At 35.3% G+C, this 19,715-nt stretch overlaps 1 protein-coding gene across 1 annotated transcript; it reads left to right on the forward strand.

Annotated features, from left to right (window-relative positions):
• The first annotated feature begins 2,904 nt into the window (after nucleotides 1-2,904).
• LOC133515339 (putative peptidyl-prolyl cis-trans isomerase dodo) lies at nucleotides 2,905-5,931 on the forward strand. The gene is made up of 3 exons (XM_061847824.1): nucleotides 2,905-3,142; nucleotides 4,418-4,633; nucleotides 4,969-5,931. The coding sequence occupies exons 1-3, from the start codon at nucleotides 3,085-3,087 to the stop codon at nucleotides 5,187-5,189; spliced, it is 495 nt and encodes a 164-aa protein (XP_061703808.1). The 5' UTR covers nucleotides 2,905-3,084; the 3' UTR covers nucleotides 5,190-5,931.
• Nucleotides 5,932-19,715: the final 13,784 nt, after the last annotated feature.

Here is a 19,715-nt window from a genome sequence, read left to right on the forward strand (position 1 = left end):
GTCTCCACTATTTGGCAAATAAAAAAAATGTGGCCGTGAAGTAATCTCCCGTAGACATTTTAAATTACGTGACTTTTTCTACTGACACGTTAGGTGTGCTTTAGTATAGTTATTCATTCGAATGCACGCAACTTGAAATTAGAGATGTCACGAATATTCGCATTTGTATATATGAATATTCGAATCGACATTCGCATTGGCATCAAATGAAGCGAATGTTTTGCAAATGTGCGCAAGTCGTGTCCTGTCGCGTCGACTCGCGTATGGGCAGTGCACCCAAACTGTGTTTTTAAGTAATGCATTTTGACTAGTAGACAGCATTTTTTAACACTTTATAACATCCTGTTCTAAGATTATATATGTAAGTTTTATGTACTATAGATTTTTTCTAATTAGGAATGATAATATCAACTAACATTCGTATTCGCATTCGCATTCTGAAATTCGGATTCGCATTTGTACTTGCGACTGCAACATTCGTGACATCGCTGTTTGAAATTATATAATTTATTTGTATGAAAATTGAACAGCACCCAAAAAAAAAATCTTATCAAATCAATCAAATCAAAATATTCTTTATTCAAATAGGCCTAGCAACAAGCACTTTTAAATCGTCAAATTTTACAAATATCATCTTAATCTAAATATCAGAGCAATTTATTGATGCAGTTATTATTGTTCTAAAAAAAACATTGAACTATTATAGATATGGTAAACTTAATAATAAGAATTTCATAAAAAGATCGTCATACATCAAAATTGTATAAAAATACTAGTCTAGAACCTTTCTAGAATAAAATCTAAATGTCAAAAAATACGGTATATATATACATTGAATTATCAATTTCATCATTAATAACATAACAATAAATAATTCATTCTTTACAATCACACTTAATCCCACGGTGTTTCATCATTCATGTAGTCTTGTGTGCTATAATAGGCTTTAGAGATAAGCTTACGTTTTACATAATTTTTAAATTTACTAACAGACAATTCAGTTATAATATTAGGAAGTTTATTGTAAAATCTTACACAATTACCCATGAATGATTTCTTAATTTTATGGAGCCTAGTGAAGAGCACTGCGAGCTTATGCTTATTTCTAGTATTAATATTATGTATTTCACAGTTTTTCTTAAAACTGGCAATGTTTTTATGTACATACAGAATATTCTCATAAATATATTGACAGTGTACTGTCATTATGTTAATGTCCTTAAACTTATCTCTAAGTGTGTCTCTATGGTACATTTTATATATTGCACGAATAGCCCTCTTCTGCAGAACGCAGAAGTACCCCATAGTAAAATACCATATGACATAATGCTATGAAAGTAACTAAAGTAAACTAATCGAGCTGTTTTCACGTCTGTTAACTGACGGATCTTGCTCACTGCAAAAGCTGCAGAACTCAGTCTATTCGAGAGATTAGCAATATGGGGACCCCATTGTAGTTTAGAATCTAAAGTTATACCAAGAAAAACTGTGCTATCTACTAGTTCCAATTCCTCATCCTTGACAATGACACCTGTTTGCTCATTCCTTATGTGACTTGTAACAAACTTAATACACTTAGTCTTTTTCTCATTTAACAATAAATTATTAACATTAAACCAATTTACTACTTTAGAAATAGCATTGTTTACATCACTGCAAGCTTGTTGCTGTCGTTTGACTTTGAAAATAAGTGAAGTATCGTCTGCAAACAATACTATGTCATGGTGGGTCTTTACTAGGTAAGGCAGATCATTAATGTAGATAAGGAACAGGAACGGCCCCAATATTGATCCCTGCGGTACACCCATAGAGACCAATGACCCCGGTGATCGCTGTCCACTCACATCAACCCTTTGTATTCTACCGTGTAAGTAAGACTTTATTAAATTCAGTGCCGAGCCTCTTACTCCATAATAGTGCAGTTTTCTGATCAATGTTTCATGACAGACGCAATCGAAGGCCTTAGATAAGTCACAGAAGATACCTAAAGCATCCTGTGACTCCTCCCAGGCATCGAAGATCTGTTTAATTAGCTCAACACCAGCGTCGGTTGTTGAGCGACCCCGTGTAAAACCAAATTGTTTGTTGTGCATTAGATTATTAATGTTAAAATGTTTCAATAACTGACTCAAAACTATTTTTTCAAAAATTTTGCTGAATGTTGGTAACACTGATATCGGTCTAAAGTTAGTGGGGTCGGATGTGCTACCTGATTTAAATAAAGGAGTGACTTTACTATGTTTCATTAGATCAGGAAACTCACCGCAGTCAACACTGTTATTAAATATAACTACCAGATCAGGCGCTACAACTTCTATTAAGGATTTGACAGTATGAACGGAGACTCCCCAAAGGTCACTAGTTTTTTTTACATTAATTGATTTAAACGCCTTTAATATATCTGAGGCACTCACATGTTCAAAATTAAGGTTTCTAGTACATTCTGGGACATTCTCTTCTAACAGTGTAACGGCAGACGAGGGTGATGAATTTAAGTTCTTAGTTGTGGAAGCTGGTACCTCGGTGAAGAATTTTTCAAATTCTGTTGCTACATCTAAACTGGAATCTACGATTTTGTCATCAATTTTTAGTTTAAGATCTTTCATCCTTTGCTTTGATCTACCAGTCTCCACATTAATTACTTTCCACGTTGTTTTAATTATATCAGAGCTAGTTTTTATTGTTTGACTTATATAATTACGCTTAGCGATATGGCAATCTATTTTAAACTTCTTCGAATATTGTTTAACATATTCCTTAAATTCATCACTCGTATTGAACCGCCGTTCCTCTTAGTATGTCTTTGACCCCTGTACAATACCAGAGAGGGCAGAATGGCGTATGATTTCGGTCTTAACGATTTATAAAAAAAAAAACAACACTGACATTGACAGATATCGGAAATTTGGAATAGACAAAAAAGTCCGTTTGCCTCACTTGCCCATAGTCTTCACCGGCTAGAAAAAGTAGATTGGCTTTGGTTCGATTCAGAATCTTCAGAGCATTTATTTGTTACTTGTGTCTTCATTTCTTGCGGCAATAAGTAAATTACATAGGCCGCACCTTTACAGATCCGAAGAAAAAATGTCTCAGGAAGAAAGTCTACCCGAAGGATGGGAAGCTCGCAAGAGCCGGAGCACGGGTAAGAAAACTGAGAAAAAGGACAATCAGGCCTTCTCGTAGTTTTACGTGTAATTAACGTAAAAATCGTATTGTCTCGAACAAGTAAAATGTAATTTTTTAAAGATAAGTGACTGATAGTTTTATGAAACCGTTATTGGTAACAATAACTTTCATGCATGCATCTTTAAGTTGAACTCTCATACCATCAAAAACATTTCCGTCTTTATGTGTCATTGATGACGATTTAGAGGTTTGGACACTTCATTCTCACTTCTGCCCATTCTTTTACCTTTATTTTTTCACTTCGTAAGAATATTACTGTAAATCTACTAAACTCAGAACAAGATAACTCTGCAGTTTTTTTTATAGCACAGACATGTAAGTGTTATTAAAACATCACAATTTCATAGAAGTTTGACATTTAAAATAACACTGGCATGTCTGTGCTACTCCACCAAAGAGTAAAGTAAGTACTCCACTGAACACTGTGTATCATCATAATATGATAAGATTCATATAAAAGCCATGTCTTATCCAACCTCGACATTGGCAGAATCATCAACACCTTGATGGAGCCATAACAGGAAAAATTGATTGATTGATGTCTGTGCTATAAAATTCACTGCAGTTATCTTGGTCCGACTCTACCTCTCATTATATCTATAGTGAACTGTACTATTTTAGATAGATAGATAGATAGATAATCTGTTTATTTGTTTGCCACAATACACACAGGAAATACAATGAATAAAATGACAAAAAAACAGATAATACAAAATTATATGAGAGAAATACACATTTATATAAAATAGAAGTAGAAAGAAAAAAAAATACATTTAAATAATACTGTTTCATACATATAGGAAATGTTGTGTGCGTCGCAGCAAAACAAAAGGGTTCTGGCTCAGTATTACGCTTCACCCTATGGGAGAGGCACTGATATTCTGCCAGGACCAGATCACGTCAACCAAGATACAGTGTAAAATATGCAATATTCAAAGTTAGTACTTACCTAAATACCTTGTTTATAAAACTAGTGACATAATTATCATTGAAAGTGAGTACTTGCATAGTTATGATATTGAAGTGTCAGTTTTACCCCATGCTCACTGCAAAATAATACCTAAAAACACTTATTAATCTTGTGACTGCATACTACATTAATCATTGAGGTACTGGGAGTAGAGAAGATACACATATTATTTAATTTACAGGAGAATTCTAAACTATTCATGCCAAATTCCAATACCTATGCCAGTCATATCAATTTTAATATAATGTACATATGTTACAGGTATGACATATTACCTGAACTCCCACACTAAGAAGTCGCAGTGGGAGAAGCCAGAGGGCCCTGCTCCTATGGAAGAGGAAGAGGATGATGGCAGTTCTCCAAAGAAGGTGCAGTGCAGCCACTTGTTGGTGAAGCATGAAGGAAGCCGGCGCCCATCATCGTGGCGTGAGGAAAACATCACTCGCTCTAAGGAAGAGGCACTAGCCATTCTCTCAGGTAAGGCTATCGGACCAAGCCACACTTAAAGAAGCTTAGAAATTAGAAGACTTAGGCTAGTAGTGTCCCACTAGGCCCTAAGTAATAAGAAAGTAATTGTGATTTAGCTCTGAGAGAGAGAGGTGTATTTATAATATATATATATATAATACAATTCAAAAAATAGCTGGATGCCTGTTACCCTTTTTCTCACTCATTGAATGTGTAAATATATACACTTGAAAATGTGGGTTCAAGGATTAGTTTGCATATCAAAGTATTGTGTATTTGCTCTGAACTAAAGGCATGTTAATGGTTGCTATGCTAACAATTAACAATTTACTAATGTTTTTCAGAGTATCGTCAGAAGATTGTCAACAAGGAAGCAACATTTGAAGAGTTGGCCAAACAGTACTCTGATTGCTCATCAGCCAAGCGTGATGGTGATCTAGGCATGTTCAAGAGGGGGCAAATGCAGAAGCCATTTGAGGATTGTGCCTTCTCCCTGAAGATAGGGCAGCTCAGCCAGCCTGTTGAGACAGATTCAGGAGTCCACATTATTCTCCGAACTGCTTAAATCTATGAGCAACTTATTGACACACAGGTTCACATCTTATTTTGTTGCAAAATTTGAACTGTTTACAATAATTTTGGAACATTTTGTAATATTTGTGTCATTAACTAGCAAAATCATTGATTACTGAAAAACTATTATTTAACTATGATATTATACCTAAGAGCTAACTTTTTTATTTTGGTTTCTTTATTTATTTTATTAAAAACAAAGACTCGAAGCCATGAAGTTATGATTTACAATAAATTAGATACACTTAGGTCTTGTGTTAGTATTGGCTAACTTATTATATTTTTTACGAAGTACATGATGGTTTCACAAGATTGTCAATGAAGTTTAACATTGGGAGTATTTTAATTTTAAGTAATAAATGAAGTTGCTGATACTTAACAGGATAATATTTATAATTATGCATTTAAGAAATGTCCTTCATAAATGGACAGGCAGATTCCAGAGTTATTATAAATTCCATTGTTTGAAAACACTAAAATATGCTGTTGCGGATTGGAGCATAAATGATAAGCATTCAAGGATTTGTCTCAAAAAATGTTCCAGTAGTAAAAAGAAGCTATTGAAGAAACAAAATAATTAAATAAATCTCTTAGGTTTTATGAGGTCTGTATAAATTGGAAAAAACTTAGATACATCAGCATTTATATTTTCAGTGATTTGTACTTATTACTATTAAGAAGAAATGGTTTCTGATTCATCTGTACCTTCCCTTGGAATAAAATACTTGTTTTTACTGCGGAAATATTATTTATTTAACTAGAAATTCTAGCTAGCTGTTAAATTCGCCCGATATATGTAACAGTAATAATATAATATATGCTAATCTATGATATGTAATGGCTATGTTTGGCGCAGTGACATAATTATAAAAATAATGCATTACTTATAAAATACATTATGACATAGAAATCAGATCAAGTAAAAACTGCATCCCCTTGAGTAATGATACTGCCACTATAAACCTGAAATTTTTATGAAAATATGTTGTTTATGGCACTACTTATGGTATACTGGTACTTATCACTGCAAAGCTATCTTAGACGGACTTTTGCAGCTTTACAGATGAGATGTACCCACGATGTACCATAGTCACATATTATTATATATGTAAAGTTAGTAATATTTATGATATAACATACCTATCAGGAAATCAAGAAGATTTGAGGAGAAGAGTATGGGAATGCCACCGAGACAGTAACCTGAAGTTCCAACTCCAGGGAATTGGGCTGAATGAACGCAGCACGCGATCGACAGCCCGCCTGTTTGCGGCCGGGCGTCCCTACACTACATCTACATCAGGAATAAAGTTAGGTACACCACATCGACGTCAAATATACAAATAAAATATTATTAGGGCATATTACACAAAATAGAACGCAGAGCCGAAGCTACAAAATCTAGAATGTTGAAATTTGCACAGGATGTTGCATTTATAAAGTGCACAAGAGATAAGAAGAGATTTAGAAAAAATCACACTTGTTCTCCGTACATAACCAGCACTGGGAGAGGAGTAATTTTTCCTATTCCAAAACCGGGTTTTGTAGGTACATAACATAGAAGGTAACTGTACCCCTTGTGTAAATTTATTCGATAGCGAAACGTGACGTACGCGTTTGCGTTAAGTCTCATTTTGGATCGACTCGCTCATTTTTAACTTTACCTAATATAATATTAAGGTGTCGTTTACCTAACTAGGTATTGCAATTTTGTATGTAAGTTACGACGTTGCGTTGTGACGTTGATTATATATAAGTAAAAAAAACCTTTTACAAAACCCGGTTTTGGAGTAGGAAAAATTTGTCCTCTCCCAGTGCTGGTTATGTAAATTGGTTATGTACCGAGAATAAGTGAAAATTCAACCTGTGAGGGGGTAAAAAACGAGTTGAACCTATGTATGTCGTTCAAGTTTTGTTTTAAGCTATGAACTTGAAACTTCGTGAAAAGGTATTATATTAAAATATAAGAGAAATAACTTAGGCGATTTTGGAAATACAACCTCTAAGAGTGTAAAAAGGGAATGAAAGTTTGTAAGGGAACCAAGGACTTCCTGCAAATTTATTCCCAGTTTACTATAACTTTGATATTTTTAAATCGAGAGTGAATATACATCTTTTAGGTAAGCATGTTCCATCCTAAACTGCATCGGCACTTACCATCAGGTGATATTGTGGCCAATGCTTACCCTTACCCAATGAAAAAAACAAGGTTATTTTAGGTTAGGAACTTGAAACTTCGTCTCTCCTTCTTCTTCCTCGCGTTCGGTCTGGCATTTTTGCCACGGCTTATGGGAGCCTGAGGTCCGCTTAGCAACTAATCCCTAGAATTGGCTTAGGCTCTAGTTTTTACAAGAGCGACTGCCATCTAGCCTGCCAACCCAGAGGCTAAACTAGGCCTTATTTGGATTAGTCCGGTTTCCTCACGATGTTTTCCTTCACCGAAAAGTGACTGGTAAATATCAAATGATATTTCGTACATAAGTTCCGAAAAACTCATTGGTAGGTACGGGCCGGGGTTTGAACCTGCGAACTTCGGATTAGAAGTCGCACGCTCTTACCGCTAGGCCACCAGAGCTTCTTCGAACTTGAAACTTCGTGAAAAGGTATTATATTAAAATAGAAGAAAAATAATTTCAGCGTATGGAAATTCATACCCTAAAGTAGTTAAAAGGGTTTGAAAGTTTGTATCGGGAACGATTTGAGTAGGAACTTGATTTCAAATACTACTCCTAATAATAATTTTAGTAGGAAGAGAAAGTATTACAAAATACGAAAAATAATGTCAGTGCTTTTAAAAATTCAGCTCCTGATTAGCCTAAAAAGGGCTTGAAAGTGTGTTTCGTAAATAAATCCACGCGGACGAAGTCGTGGGCAATAGCTTATGATATATAAATATTAACTTTAATACATAGAAAACTCCCATGATTCGGGAACAAATATAGATATTAATAATAAATAAATAAATAAATATTATAGGACATTATTACACAAATTGACTAAGTCCCACAGTAAGCTCAATAAGGCTTGTGTTGAGGGTACTTAGACAACGATATATATAATATATAAATATTTATAAATACTTAAATACATAGAAAACACCCATGACTCAGGAACAAATATCCATGCTCATCACACGAATAAATGCCCTTACCAGGATTTGAACCCGGGACCACCGGCTTCATTAGCAGGGTCACTATACTCACTAGGCCAGACCGGTCGTCAAAACATGAAACTACTCAACACTAGATGTCGCTTTTAAAAACACCACTATCACTAGTGCCATCTAGTACTGTTTCAAAATACTAATAGTTTATGCGATCCGTCGCGAGATATCGCTGCCTGTTAATGTTGTGACAAAGTCAAAGATATCAAAAAGATTGCAACATGGAGGGCGAAACGGTAAGTCTATCACACTAGAGTTTGGTGCTCAGCACGGCTAGCACATGATTACACGCGGGACAACTCGCGCCGCGAGAAACAACAGTCGCGTGTCACAAATTTCTATGTCAACCTGTCAGTTTCTCGATTTTGGTAGCATAAGTTGGCAGATCGAGAAAAGAATTCCACGCGAGAGAGCCATCCCGCGCGCGACTTAGCTAGTGTGGCCATTTATACTTGGAACAAACTTTTCTTTCGTGGCAACACTGAATCGGTACTAACATAATCGGAAAAATAATGAATAGTCAGCTTTAGAAACGGAGCGTCCCTAGTCACGATAACTTTGTCTCCTTCTCGCAGTATTAAGATTAAAGAAATAGCAAATATTATTTTGAAGTCGGAAATGTCAATGTGTCAATCATAATTTGATTCGCTTTGTCGTTACAAGTTGGAGTACATTATTATATCTAAAGATAATTACCTACCTAATAATTAAATACCACTCCTTACGAATGATTGGTGTTTTTTTAAGATAATTGAGATTACCCGAAAGTGTTGGCTAATAAGCTACCATCTTTACGAAGAAGACTGAAGATCTCATGATAATCCCCAACATATCTTCCTTGTGGCTGTCGCTGGCTTTGAAGATAGATTGATGACATGCACAAGTCTGTCATCAAACACGGCGCCTATACCTAAGCATGCTGCTGCTGGGCGCAGCCATCCTGCCACGGAGGACATAGAAGGGCTCAAGTTGGGAACCTACTCCATACAACGACACTCGAATGTTAAAAACAATGAGTTATTTTTGCATGTTTTGTATTTTAGCGATCTATGGATGCAGCGTTAGTTTTTTAAGTTTTCTCATATTGCAAATACACAAAAACATTAAGTTATTTTATTTACTCTGACCTCTTTTAGATATTTAGATTTAAGTACGACTACTACGACTCCCACCGAACGGGCGGAGTCGGATCGCATTTCACATTTATGTGGCCGCAAGCCGGTCGGCTGCTCGCGGACGCGGAGACGCCTTCGGACGGATTCTATCGCGTCTGCGATATATCATATATAGGCACATTAAAAATGCGCTCCGGTGCGGCCTGACTCCAGCCAGTCGGTGGGAATCGTACATTAGGGTGGTAACTACAGAATACTCGTATTACGGCCGTGGCCTTTTGTAAGGTGGAGGTTGAGTTGGGCCGCCAGATTCATTATTTTGCATTATTTTATTATACGCAGATATAGTAACAAAAGTGTACTTAGACACCTACTTAGGGTAAGTAATAGGTACCTAAGTACAGTAGGTGTAGGTTACCCTACCCAATCTGAAGGCTTTCTCCAAAGTTTTAAAATACATTGCGTTTTTGTACTACTACTACTACTACTTCACTCGCTCAGTGACCCAAACAAGATCTTGGCCTCTGACGCAAGAGAGCGCCACTCTGCCCTATCCTGCGCCACTTCACGCCAGCACGGCTAGCACATGATTACACGCGGGACAACTCGCGCCGCGAGAAACAACAGTCGCGTGTCACAAATTTCTATGTCAACCTGTCAGTTTCTCGATTTTGGTAGCATAAGTTGGCAGATCGAGAAAAGAATTCCACGCGAGAGAGCCATCCCGCGCGCGACTTAGCTAGTGTGGCCATTTATACTTGGAACAAACTTTTCTTTCGTGGCAACACTGAATCGGTACTAACATAATCGGAAAAATAATGAATAGTCAGCTTTAGAAACGGAGCGTCCCTAGTCACGATAACTTTGTCTCCTTCTCGCAGTATTAAGATTAAAGAAATAGCAAATATTATTTTGAAGTCGGAAATGTCAATGTGTCAATCATAATTTGATTCGCTTTGTCGTTACAAGTTGGAGTACATTATTATATCTAAAGATAATTACCTACCTAATAATTAAATACCACTCCTTACGAATGATTGGTGTTTTTTTAAGATAATTGAGATTACCCGAAAGTGTTGGCTAATAAGCTACCATCTTTACGAAGAAGACTGAAGATCTCATGATAATCCCCAACATATCTTCCTTGTGGCTGTCGCTGGCTTTGAAGATAGATTGATGACATGCACAAGTCTGTCATCAAACACGGCGCCTATACCTAAGCATGCTGCTGCTGGGCGCAGCCATCCTGCCACGGAGGACATAGAAGGGCTCAAGTTGGGAACCTACTCCATACAACGACACTCGAATGTTAAAAACAATGAGTTATTTTTGCATGTTTTGTATTTTAGCGATCTATGGATGCAGCGTTAGTTTTTTAAGTTTTCTCATATTGCAAATACACAAAAACATTAAGTTATTTTATTTACTCTGACCTCTTTTAGATATTTAGATTTAAGTACGACTACTACGACTCCCACCGAACGGGCGGAGTCGGATCGCATTTCACATTTATGTGGCCGCAAGCCGGTCGGCTGCTCGCGGACGCGGAGACGCCTTCGGACGGATTCTATCGCGTCTGCGATATATCATATATAGGCACATTAAAAATGCGCTCCGGTGCGGCCTGACTCCAGCCAGTCGGTGGGAATCGTACATTAGGGTGGTAACTACAGAATACTCGTATTACGGCCGTGGCCTTTTGTAAGGTGGAGGTTGAGTTGGGCCGCCAGATTCATTATTTTGCATTATTTTATTATACGCAGATATAGTAACAAAAGTGTACTTAGACACCTACTTAGGGTAAGTAATAGGTACCTAAGTACAGTAGGTGTAGGTTACCCTACCCAATCTGAAGGCTTTCTCCAAAGTTTTAAAATACATTGCGTTTTTGTACTACTACTACTACTACTTCACTCGCTCAGTGACCCAAACAAGATCTTGGCCTCTGACGCAAGAGAGCGCCACTCTGCCCTATCCTGCGCCACTTCACGCCAGTTGGGTATTCACAATCAATTGAAGCACGTGACGAGTTTTTGTACTTAGGTGGTGGTTTATTTAACTATTTGTGTATATATTTTTTAGGTGGTAGGTTGCATGCACTGACTGTAAAAATACGCGTGTAAGTGTAATGGGTTAGCACTGATTGACTAGCACTTAATTATTTCGTGGATTAGCGAATTAATATTTTTGTATCAATTAATACGGATTTCCACAAAGTAATTTCTATTAATCACCCTCCAGTCAATTCGCCATCAAACTGTTTGCTTTGTTGATGTAGTGGCACAATCTTAGGCTTTTAATTTTTCTGTCGGGTTTTCATTTAACTTAAGAGAACAAACAAGTAAATGTGAAAAAATACAATCATTTTGTTATTACCGGCATGATATAGATATAGGTATCTTAATAGGTATGTTATAAAGCAATACCACGTACCTACACCTTACCTACCTAGCTAACGGACAAATCATAAAACTCAGGATTCATATTAAAATTACACAGAAAATTGCTGTAGTATGAAATAAATACAAAATATAGAAAATTAACTTTCTTTGAGGATCAAAGTCAACAAAACTTGGACAAAATATGCTTCTCGCTTCCGTCTAGCCTCGAAGACAGTTTCTCTTCTTTTGACGTTGAAACGCGGGATATTTTCTCGCTCATAGTGCACTTGTGCTACGAGTTTCGAGAGTATCCCGCGTGGAACTGTCAAACGACAGAATTATGTCGCTTTGACATTTGTCCGCGAGGCAGCGCGTTGTCGCGCGCGTCTTATGCTACCGATTCGCGAGAAAGCTCTATGTCGCGGCATTTTCTCGCCTGTCGACTGTCGCGCCCGTCATGTGCTAGGCGTGCAGTTGGGTATTCACAATCAATTGAAGCACGTGACGAGTTTTTGTACTTAGGTGGTGGTTTATTTAACTATTTGTGTATATATTTTTTAGGTGGTAGGTTGCATGCACTGACTGTAAAAATACGCGTGTAAGTGTAATGGGTTAGCACTGATTGACTAGCACTTAATTATTTCGTGGATTAGCGAATTAATATTTTTGTATCAATTAATACGGATTTCCACAAAGTAATTTCTATTAATCACCCTCCAGTCAATTCGCCATCAAACTGTTTGCTTTGTTGATGTAGTGGCACAATCTTAGGCTTTTAATTTTTCTGTCGGGTTTTCATTTAACTTAAGAGAACAAACAAGCAAATGTGAAAAAATACAATCATTTTGTTATTACCGGCATGATATAGATATAGGTATCTTAATAGGTATGTTATAAAGCAATACCACGTACCTACACCTTACCTACCTAGCTAACGGACAAATCATAAAACTCAGGATTCATATTAAAATTACACAGAAAATTGCTGTAGTATGAAATAAATACAAAATATAGAAAATTAACTTTCTTTGAGGATCAAAGTCAACAAAACTTGGACAAAATATGCTTCTCGCTTCCGTCTAGCCTCGAAGACAGTTTCTCTTCTTTTGACGTTGAAACGCGGGATATTTTCTCGCTCATAGTGCACTTGTGCTACGAGTTTCGAGAGTATCCCGCGTGGAACTGTCAAACGACAGAATTATGTCGCTTTGACATTTGTCCGCGAGGCAGCGCGTTGTCGCGCGCGTCTTATGCTACCGATTCGCGAGAAAGCTCTATGTCGCGGCATTTTCTCGCCTGTCGACTGTCGCGCCCGTCATGTGCTAGGCGTGCTGCAAGAGATGAAAAAATCTAGCCACCTTATTTGACAGCTGACATAGATGGCTCTATACTGTGTACGGAGGGCCATCTACATTAGCTGTTTGTAATTACACTATAAATACTAGCGTCCGTCAAGATTTCGTGAAAAGCTTAAAACTCCACTTTAACGCCTTTAGGGATTGTATTTCAAAAAAATGTTTTAGGATATGAGTCAACGTTTCGTATTGTTTTTCAGACACGCATACCTACCTACAAATGCGGTATCTCAACGCTTTAAGGTTTCCTTCAAGATCCACAATTCTTTTTCAGCATTAAATTTTGGCAAAAAATAATTTAACAACTGTTAAAAGCTGAACTATGGCCGTAGGGTCCAAATAAGTAAATGTATGAATTAAAAATGCAAAAGTACGTTCATTACGAATATTATATTGTCTAAGAAGAAAAATGTTGACATAGTCTCATGTTACCATGGAAACCAGTAAAGTTTATAATGTTGCTATACAAACTTCATTCTGCAACATGTTCCGCAAACAGAAAATAACAAATAAATAAAATAAATAAATATTATAGGACATTATTACACAAATTGACTAAGTCCCACAGTAAGCTCAATAAGGCTCGTGTTGAGGGCACAACTAACACAGAATACTCGTAACATGGGATAACTAGGCACAAAAGCAATACCTTATTAAAATTTAATATATACCACATTTTACATTAGCACCTTGTATGCTTGTATTACACAGATTAATAGAGTGGACTGTAATCTTTTAAGGTTTGTGTAATTACTAAAAACTTAATAAGTTGCTATGTACCTAAGCAAGTTCATAAGATTGCTGTGAATGTAGTTATGAAAGAGTATCTGAAAACATAAGACACATTTCATAGAGTTGGTCATAGTTCAGCCTTTAACAACAACTTTGTAAGAACATATATACCCGGGTGCAGATACAATACTTGCTAATATGCCCGGTCTAAATATGCGTATTCAATTTCAATCCATCATATTAATATGATGAACATTTTGGCTGACATCTTTACCCAACTGTATGACAAAGAGGCGCTTATTATTTTGTTTTAGGTAAGTATCTTTGTAAAATAAGTACCTACATACGTACGACTGCGCTTGAATTCAGGTTAATGCTGCGTTCTCAACTACATTACATCTATATATATTACTTTAAAACGATGCGATTGATTTGACGTCAATGTTGGGGGAGCTAGAACGGCTTCTAAACTGGATGATTGAGGGGGGTCACCGGCGACCTCCAGGCTTCGGTCATTACTGCCGCATCCTCTTCTATCGACCCCTGTTGTTTTCGAGTGATACTTGCAATTGTATCGCATGTCAGTTTCAATTCCACTACGAATAACACTATTGCGGTTTAAGTGCTCAGTACTTAGGTAACTTGCAATGTACCTATATAGCATTATATTACCTATTCCCTTAGTCATTGTGTTTACGCTGTTGCGCTGTTGACATCTACTTTTTATACAATACCTACTTATATGAACAATGATCTTAAAACTCCATTTAGCTGGTGCAAAAACATGTATCCAACTTATTTTATAGACTGTTGAGGTACTTACAATGAATTAACTAGATACGTGTGGGGTATATATGGATAGGTCTTCAAAAATGATATTGAGGATTCTAATATATTTTTTTTCTAAACTGAATAGTTTGCACGAGAGACACTTCCAAAGTGGTAAAATGTGTCCCCCCCCCCCCCTGTAACTTGATTTGATATTAAAATTTAAATCTATGGTTTAGTAGATCGACGATAATGTTTAAGCATGATTTTTTTGATAAATCATATTGGCTACTTGACAGTTTTTTGTAAATGATGTCAATCGATCTTGATTTCCCTGAGGATCAAAATAAATGTCTATAATATAGGACTCACGGCATTTAAGGAACGCAAAGGTCAGAAATGAGAGTTAAAGTCTGACTCTCGCACTCGACGATTGAAACGCCTCTAACAAAATGATATTGTAATGTGACGTCACATTACAATAGTCTGTCCTAAATATATCGAAAAATCAAGAAAATTGCTAAGTTGACCCTGAAATATTGCGTTTATGTATATAGTTATCATACAATTTATTGTTTAATAAAATCTAAGGAATCGAATGGTATATTTTTTTGAGACTTTGGAGCCTTGTATTTTTTTTATCTCAATATGTCTTTTTAAATTCCACTTTTTTTATAATAGATGGCTCATTTTCTATACATTTAGAATTTTTTTAATAATATTAAACATATGTCAAGTACCCAATTATGTACTCGTAGGTACATATGTAGTAAGTGGGACCCCAACCATGGTGCTTCCCCATTGGCTGTTACTAAATGTTATACAACATTGAGTATATGAGACAACATAATAAAAACTATCAATTCTATCATGTTGTCCCTGTCACATGATGTTATATAACATATTATAACAGCCAATGTGGGAACACCATCACTACCTGAAGAACTATATAAAGAATGGCTGACAGTTGTGATATTTAATATTTGTTATATACTTATGTACATTTTATTACGTTGGAGCCTGCACTGCAAAATGCAAATAATTATCTCGTTCATGAATTATTGCGCATTATTCTTTGCTCGTCCTATAATTTACTGCGTGCTTTGACTACTATAGAGCGTATGAATAAACCAGCAGATTATAATTCTTAGAACAATGGCGTTGGTTCAGTCTTGCTACTGTTACCCAGTTCAATATCAATTACAAATTACACTAATAAAACTTCAAAGACTCAAAGGATGGACACCACAGATTGCCGCCCCTGCCCCGTACATTCCTAAAAGAAAAATTACGTAATTTAAATAACCGCAAACCACTATATCCTAATAGTTAAAAATGTATTCACATTTACATCTGAGTGTACTTGTATTTACTACATAATAAAAATAACTTTGCAATCGCATACATTTATATGTATAAGATTTGTATAGGGTTACAAAATCAATTTTATTTGCTAGCGAGTGTCATACGTTACTTTCTAGATCGTCTTGTAGGTAGAAAGATCCACCAGAATTATCTGTCTTTTTGAGGATATCTTTATAAAATTTTATAAATAATACCTTCTAAAAAATTTAGTTCGTCTAATATTTCTTTCTTTTTATATTGTTTCTCGCGTCTAGGTTAAAGACTAAAGATGACACGAATAGTGGTTTAGGCCAAAAACCAAACATTAAAATTCGCTTTATTAAAAACGCTTAAATGTGACTCAAAATTTCGTACATTTTGAGTCACATTTATTATGAAAACTGATCGTCTACGTCAGCAGCTCGAACTAGGGTATTTTGCTGCTTAAAAACAGTGAGCAAACTCGCATTTTGCTCACTGAGTGAGACAAAATAACATTCAAGTGACCTTTATATTCGAATATCATTTCAACGTGCGGGGCCTAATAGAAGTTCGAAATATTTGGATTCTACTGTCTTTGTCCCTTTCACGTCATTAGCAAAAAGAAAGAGACAAAAAATGCATACGTAATTCAATGGTACATTGACGGTTTATATAATAGACCCCCTAAATAAGTCAGACCGCATCGTTCTAAAGCACCCTACGAGTCTTCATTCATAATAATTTATTAAATAACAAAATATAAGTTTGAAATTTAATGAAAACACCATATTTTACGTATTTTATTATACAATCAAAACAATTAACTTAAAGAAAATTACGCAATTGTTAGGCAGAGTAAATATTTCTACTGTTAACGATCTGTACTATAGTTGACAAAAATTGTAAGTATCCGCAATATGGACCGTAACTTATTACAAAGTAAAAAAAAAAAGTTGTCGTTTGAACTGTCAATTGATGTTCGTTATTTCATTATTTCCGTATTATTTTATTGAAATTTCTTTCGTATAATTTTATTGCGGTAATTAAACTTAATTGTTAGAATACCTTACGAAAACATGAGTGAAATATTTCATGAAGACGGATTTTCAGGTTGTATTTTTACCTTCCAACTATGTTCTCACTGCTGTCGTGGAAAGTGTTGTGTACTACACGAGATCAAAGTTATTTACATCTCGTGAACTTTTGAGTCCCTAACTACGCTCAAGATTCTAAATTAGATTCACAAACTATGCTCGTGAATTTATTATAGAATCTTTCGCTTGGCCGGGACTCAAAATAAGCACCCGATGAAATATCAGACTTTGCCCTCATGTTGTACAAATAACTATTGTTGCTCAGAAGTCAGAACTAATATCAGTTAGAGTGAACCCTTGATAAAAATAAAATTATTTGTAAACCAACCAATTTTAAAAGAATTTCATATAGCCTTACAGATGTAAGACCTGTAAAACAACTTCTTTGTTTTTACAAGCTTTTTTAACTTCGAATTCAATTATTTATTTATGTTCGGGTCAAATCTTGCAAGTTAAATTGCTAGCTTAATATTTACATACATAAGTATAAATAAATTAAATAAAATAATCTTTATAGCCACATAAACAATATTAACTTGTGAAAAAAAAAAAAAAAAAAAAACAAATTACTTAAACTTATTAACTTAATATAATAACTATAACTTAAATCTATGATGTGGCAAAGGGCTCCGCGCTGATTTTCAGACTGATATATAAGTCGGGTGATAATGCAATATTATGGTACCATCGCACTGATCTGATGATGGAGACAGGAGGTGGCTATAGAAACTCTGTGAAAATACAACGCGACTAAAATTGTGTATTGGCGTTTTTAGAATTATCTCGTTGAGTATTAGTTGCCCGTGGAAAGAAAAGTACAGTTCGAGGTAAAAGCTTGTACCAATAATGAAATTTTTGCTAAAATCTTCTTAAACGTCAAATTGTGACACAACGTCTTGGCATTCACCCATCAAATAGTAGCAGATTCGTAACTTGTTTTTCCGGTGTAAACCTACGAATAAAACAAATTCACAAAAAAAAATTGTTTGTTTAATTCATTGCAAGTTTGAGAAAAGCACTATACAAATCTCGACGGGAAACGGGGTTGCCGGCCGCGTATTCCTATCTACTTTGGCTATCCCTTACCCCTTCGCTTCCCAGCCTCTACTATTGTTCCATTAATTTACTGAACTACGGAAATAACTTTGTTTACACGTTCTACGAAACAATCTTTTTGCGTGCGAGTAAGTGCGTTACCTAACTTTTAAGGATGTCTGGCAGGGGGTTGCACCCATCAAGTGTCTGGCAACTTAAGAAACATCATTTTATAGTTCCCTCATCATATTTAATATTCATCGTAGTTTAAGGGTGTTTGGCAAGGGTTTGCAACCATCAAAAGTGTCTGGCAACTAAAGAAACATCATTCTATAGTAAGTAGTAGTAGTTTTATTTTGTATTTTTTAGCTACTTTTTTATAAATTGTATATTGTTTGTCTGGCAAAAAATATTTCTTTATTTACAGGGTGTAATTGTTAAGTGTAGCCAGGCGATAATTTCGTAAATGTAACAGATATCAGAAAACTTCAAATTGATATCAAAAGTGCGTTACCCAATGAGAAAATGACATTAATTACTTTATTTAATAAAAGTAGTAATGTTAAAAATATTAAGTTTACAATAGAAACTAAATTTATTTTATGTACATAAGCGAATTAAAAACAACATTTAAGTTTAAATGCTCCCATACATTTAGTACGACGATTCACCCCTCAAAGATCGTCGGTGTCGTAAGAGATAAAACTGCTCGAGATTCATTATTTGCACGAATAAACTGTTATAAAATAATAAAACTACCGTTTATGAAATAATAAATCTAACATTTATTCTTTAAGGAAGTACATTTTTTGTTTAAACTGGTCTTTCTTCGAACGGCGTACTAAATGTATGGAAGGGTTTGAAGTTAATGTTTGAGATATTTCTGCTTTTATTTAAAAAAAATATTAATATTATTTTACTCATTGGGTAACGCACTTTCGATATCAGTTTAAAGCCTTCTAATATCTGTTATATTTACGGAATAATCGCCTGGCTACACTTAACGATTACAGCCTGTATAGTTCCTTTAGTTTTATACTATTTATTTATTTTAACTTTATTGCACGATATAACATTGTACAACTGGCGGACTTAATGCCTTAAGGCATTCTCTACCAGTCAACCACTGGGTTAAACAAAAACTTGTACTTGGTGCAGGATTGAACACAACGAGAGGGAATATGAAACACAAATCAAGTTATTCTAAACAATATAACAATATTATATTTATACACTTACACATACAAAAATAATAGCAATATACCTATACCTACATATATACACAACATACATCTATATATATATATATAAATGAAATTATGTTCGTTAGTCTCGCTAAAACTCTAAACGGCTGGACCGATTTGGCTAATTTTGGTATTGAATTATTTGTAGAAGTAGTAGGTGGAAGGACACAACATTTTTAAAACGGTTTTAGGAACATTAATGTTATTTTTGATGACCTCTTGATTAGTGTGCAACATGTTGATTTTACTTTAATTATTTTTTCTATTAAAAAATACTTATATATTAAACCCGATTTCATTGTCGTTAT

This window comes from Cydia pomonella, chromosome 1 (assembly GCF_033807575.1).
Source record: "Cydia pomonella isolate Wapato2018A chromosome 1, ilCydPomo1, whole genome shotgun sequence".
Lineage (NCBI taxonomy): Eukaryota > Metazoa > Arthropoda > Insecta > Lepidoptera > Tortricidae > Cydia > Cydia pomonella.

Excerpts from the sequence above, each read along its gene's own strand:
- LOC133515339 (XM_061847824.1), top strand. The coding sequence starts at position 3,085 with ATGTCTCAGGAAGAAAGTCTACCCGAAGGATGGGAAGCTCGCAAGAGC. Across the intron at positions 3,143-4,417 it reads TCGCAAGAGCCGGAGCACGG|GTATGACATATTACCTGAAC; the intron begins GTAAGAAAACTG and ends CATATGTTACAG. Across the intron at positions 4,634-4,968 it reads GGCACTAGCCATTCTCTCAG|AGTATCGTCAGAAGATTGTC; the intron begins GTAAGGCTATCG and ends AATGTTTTTCAG.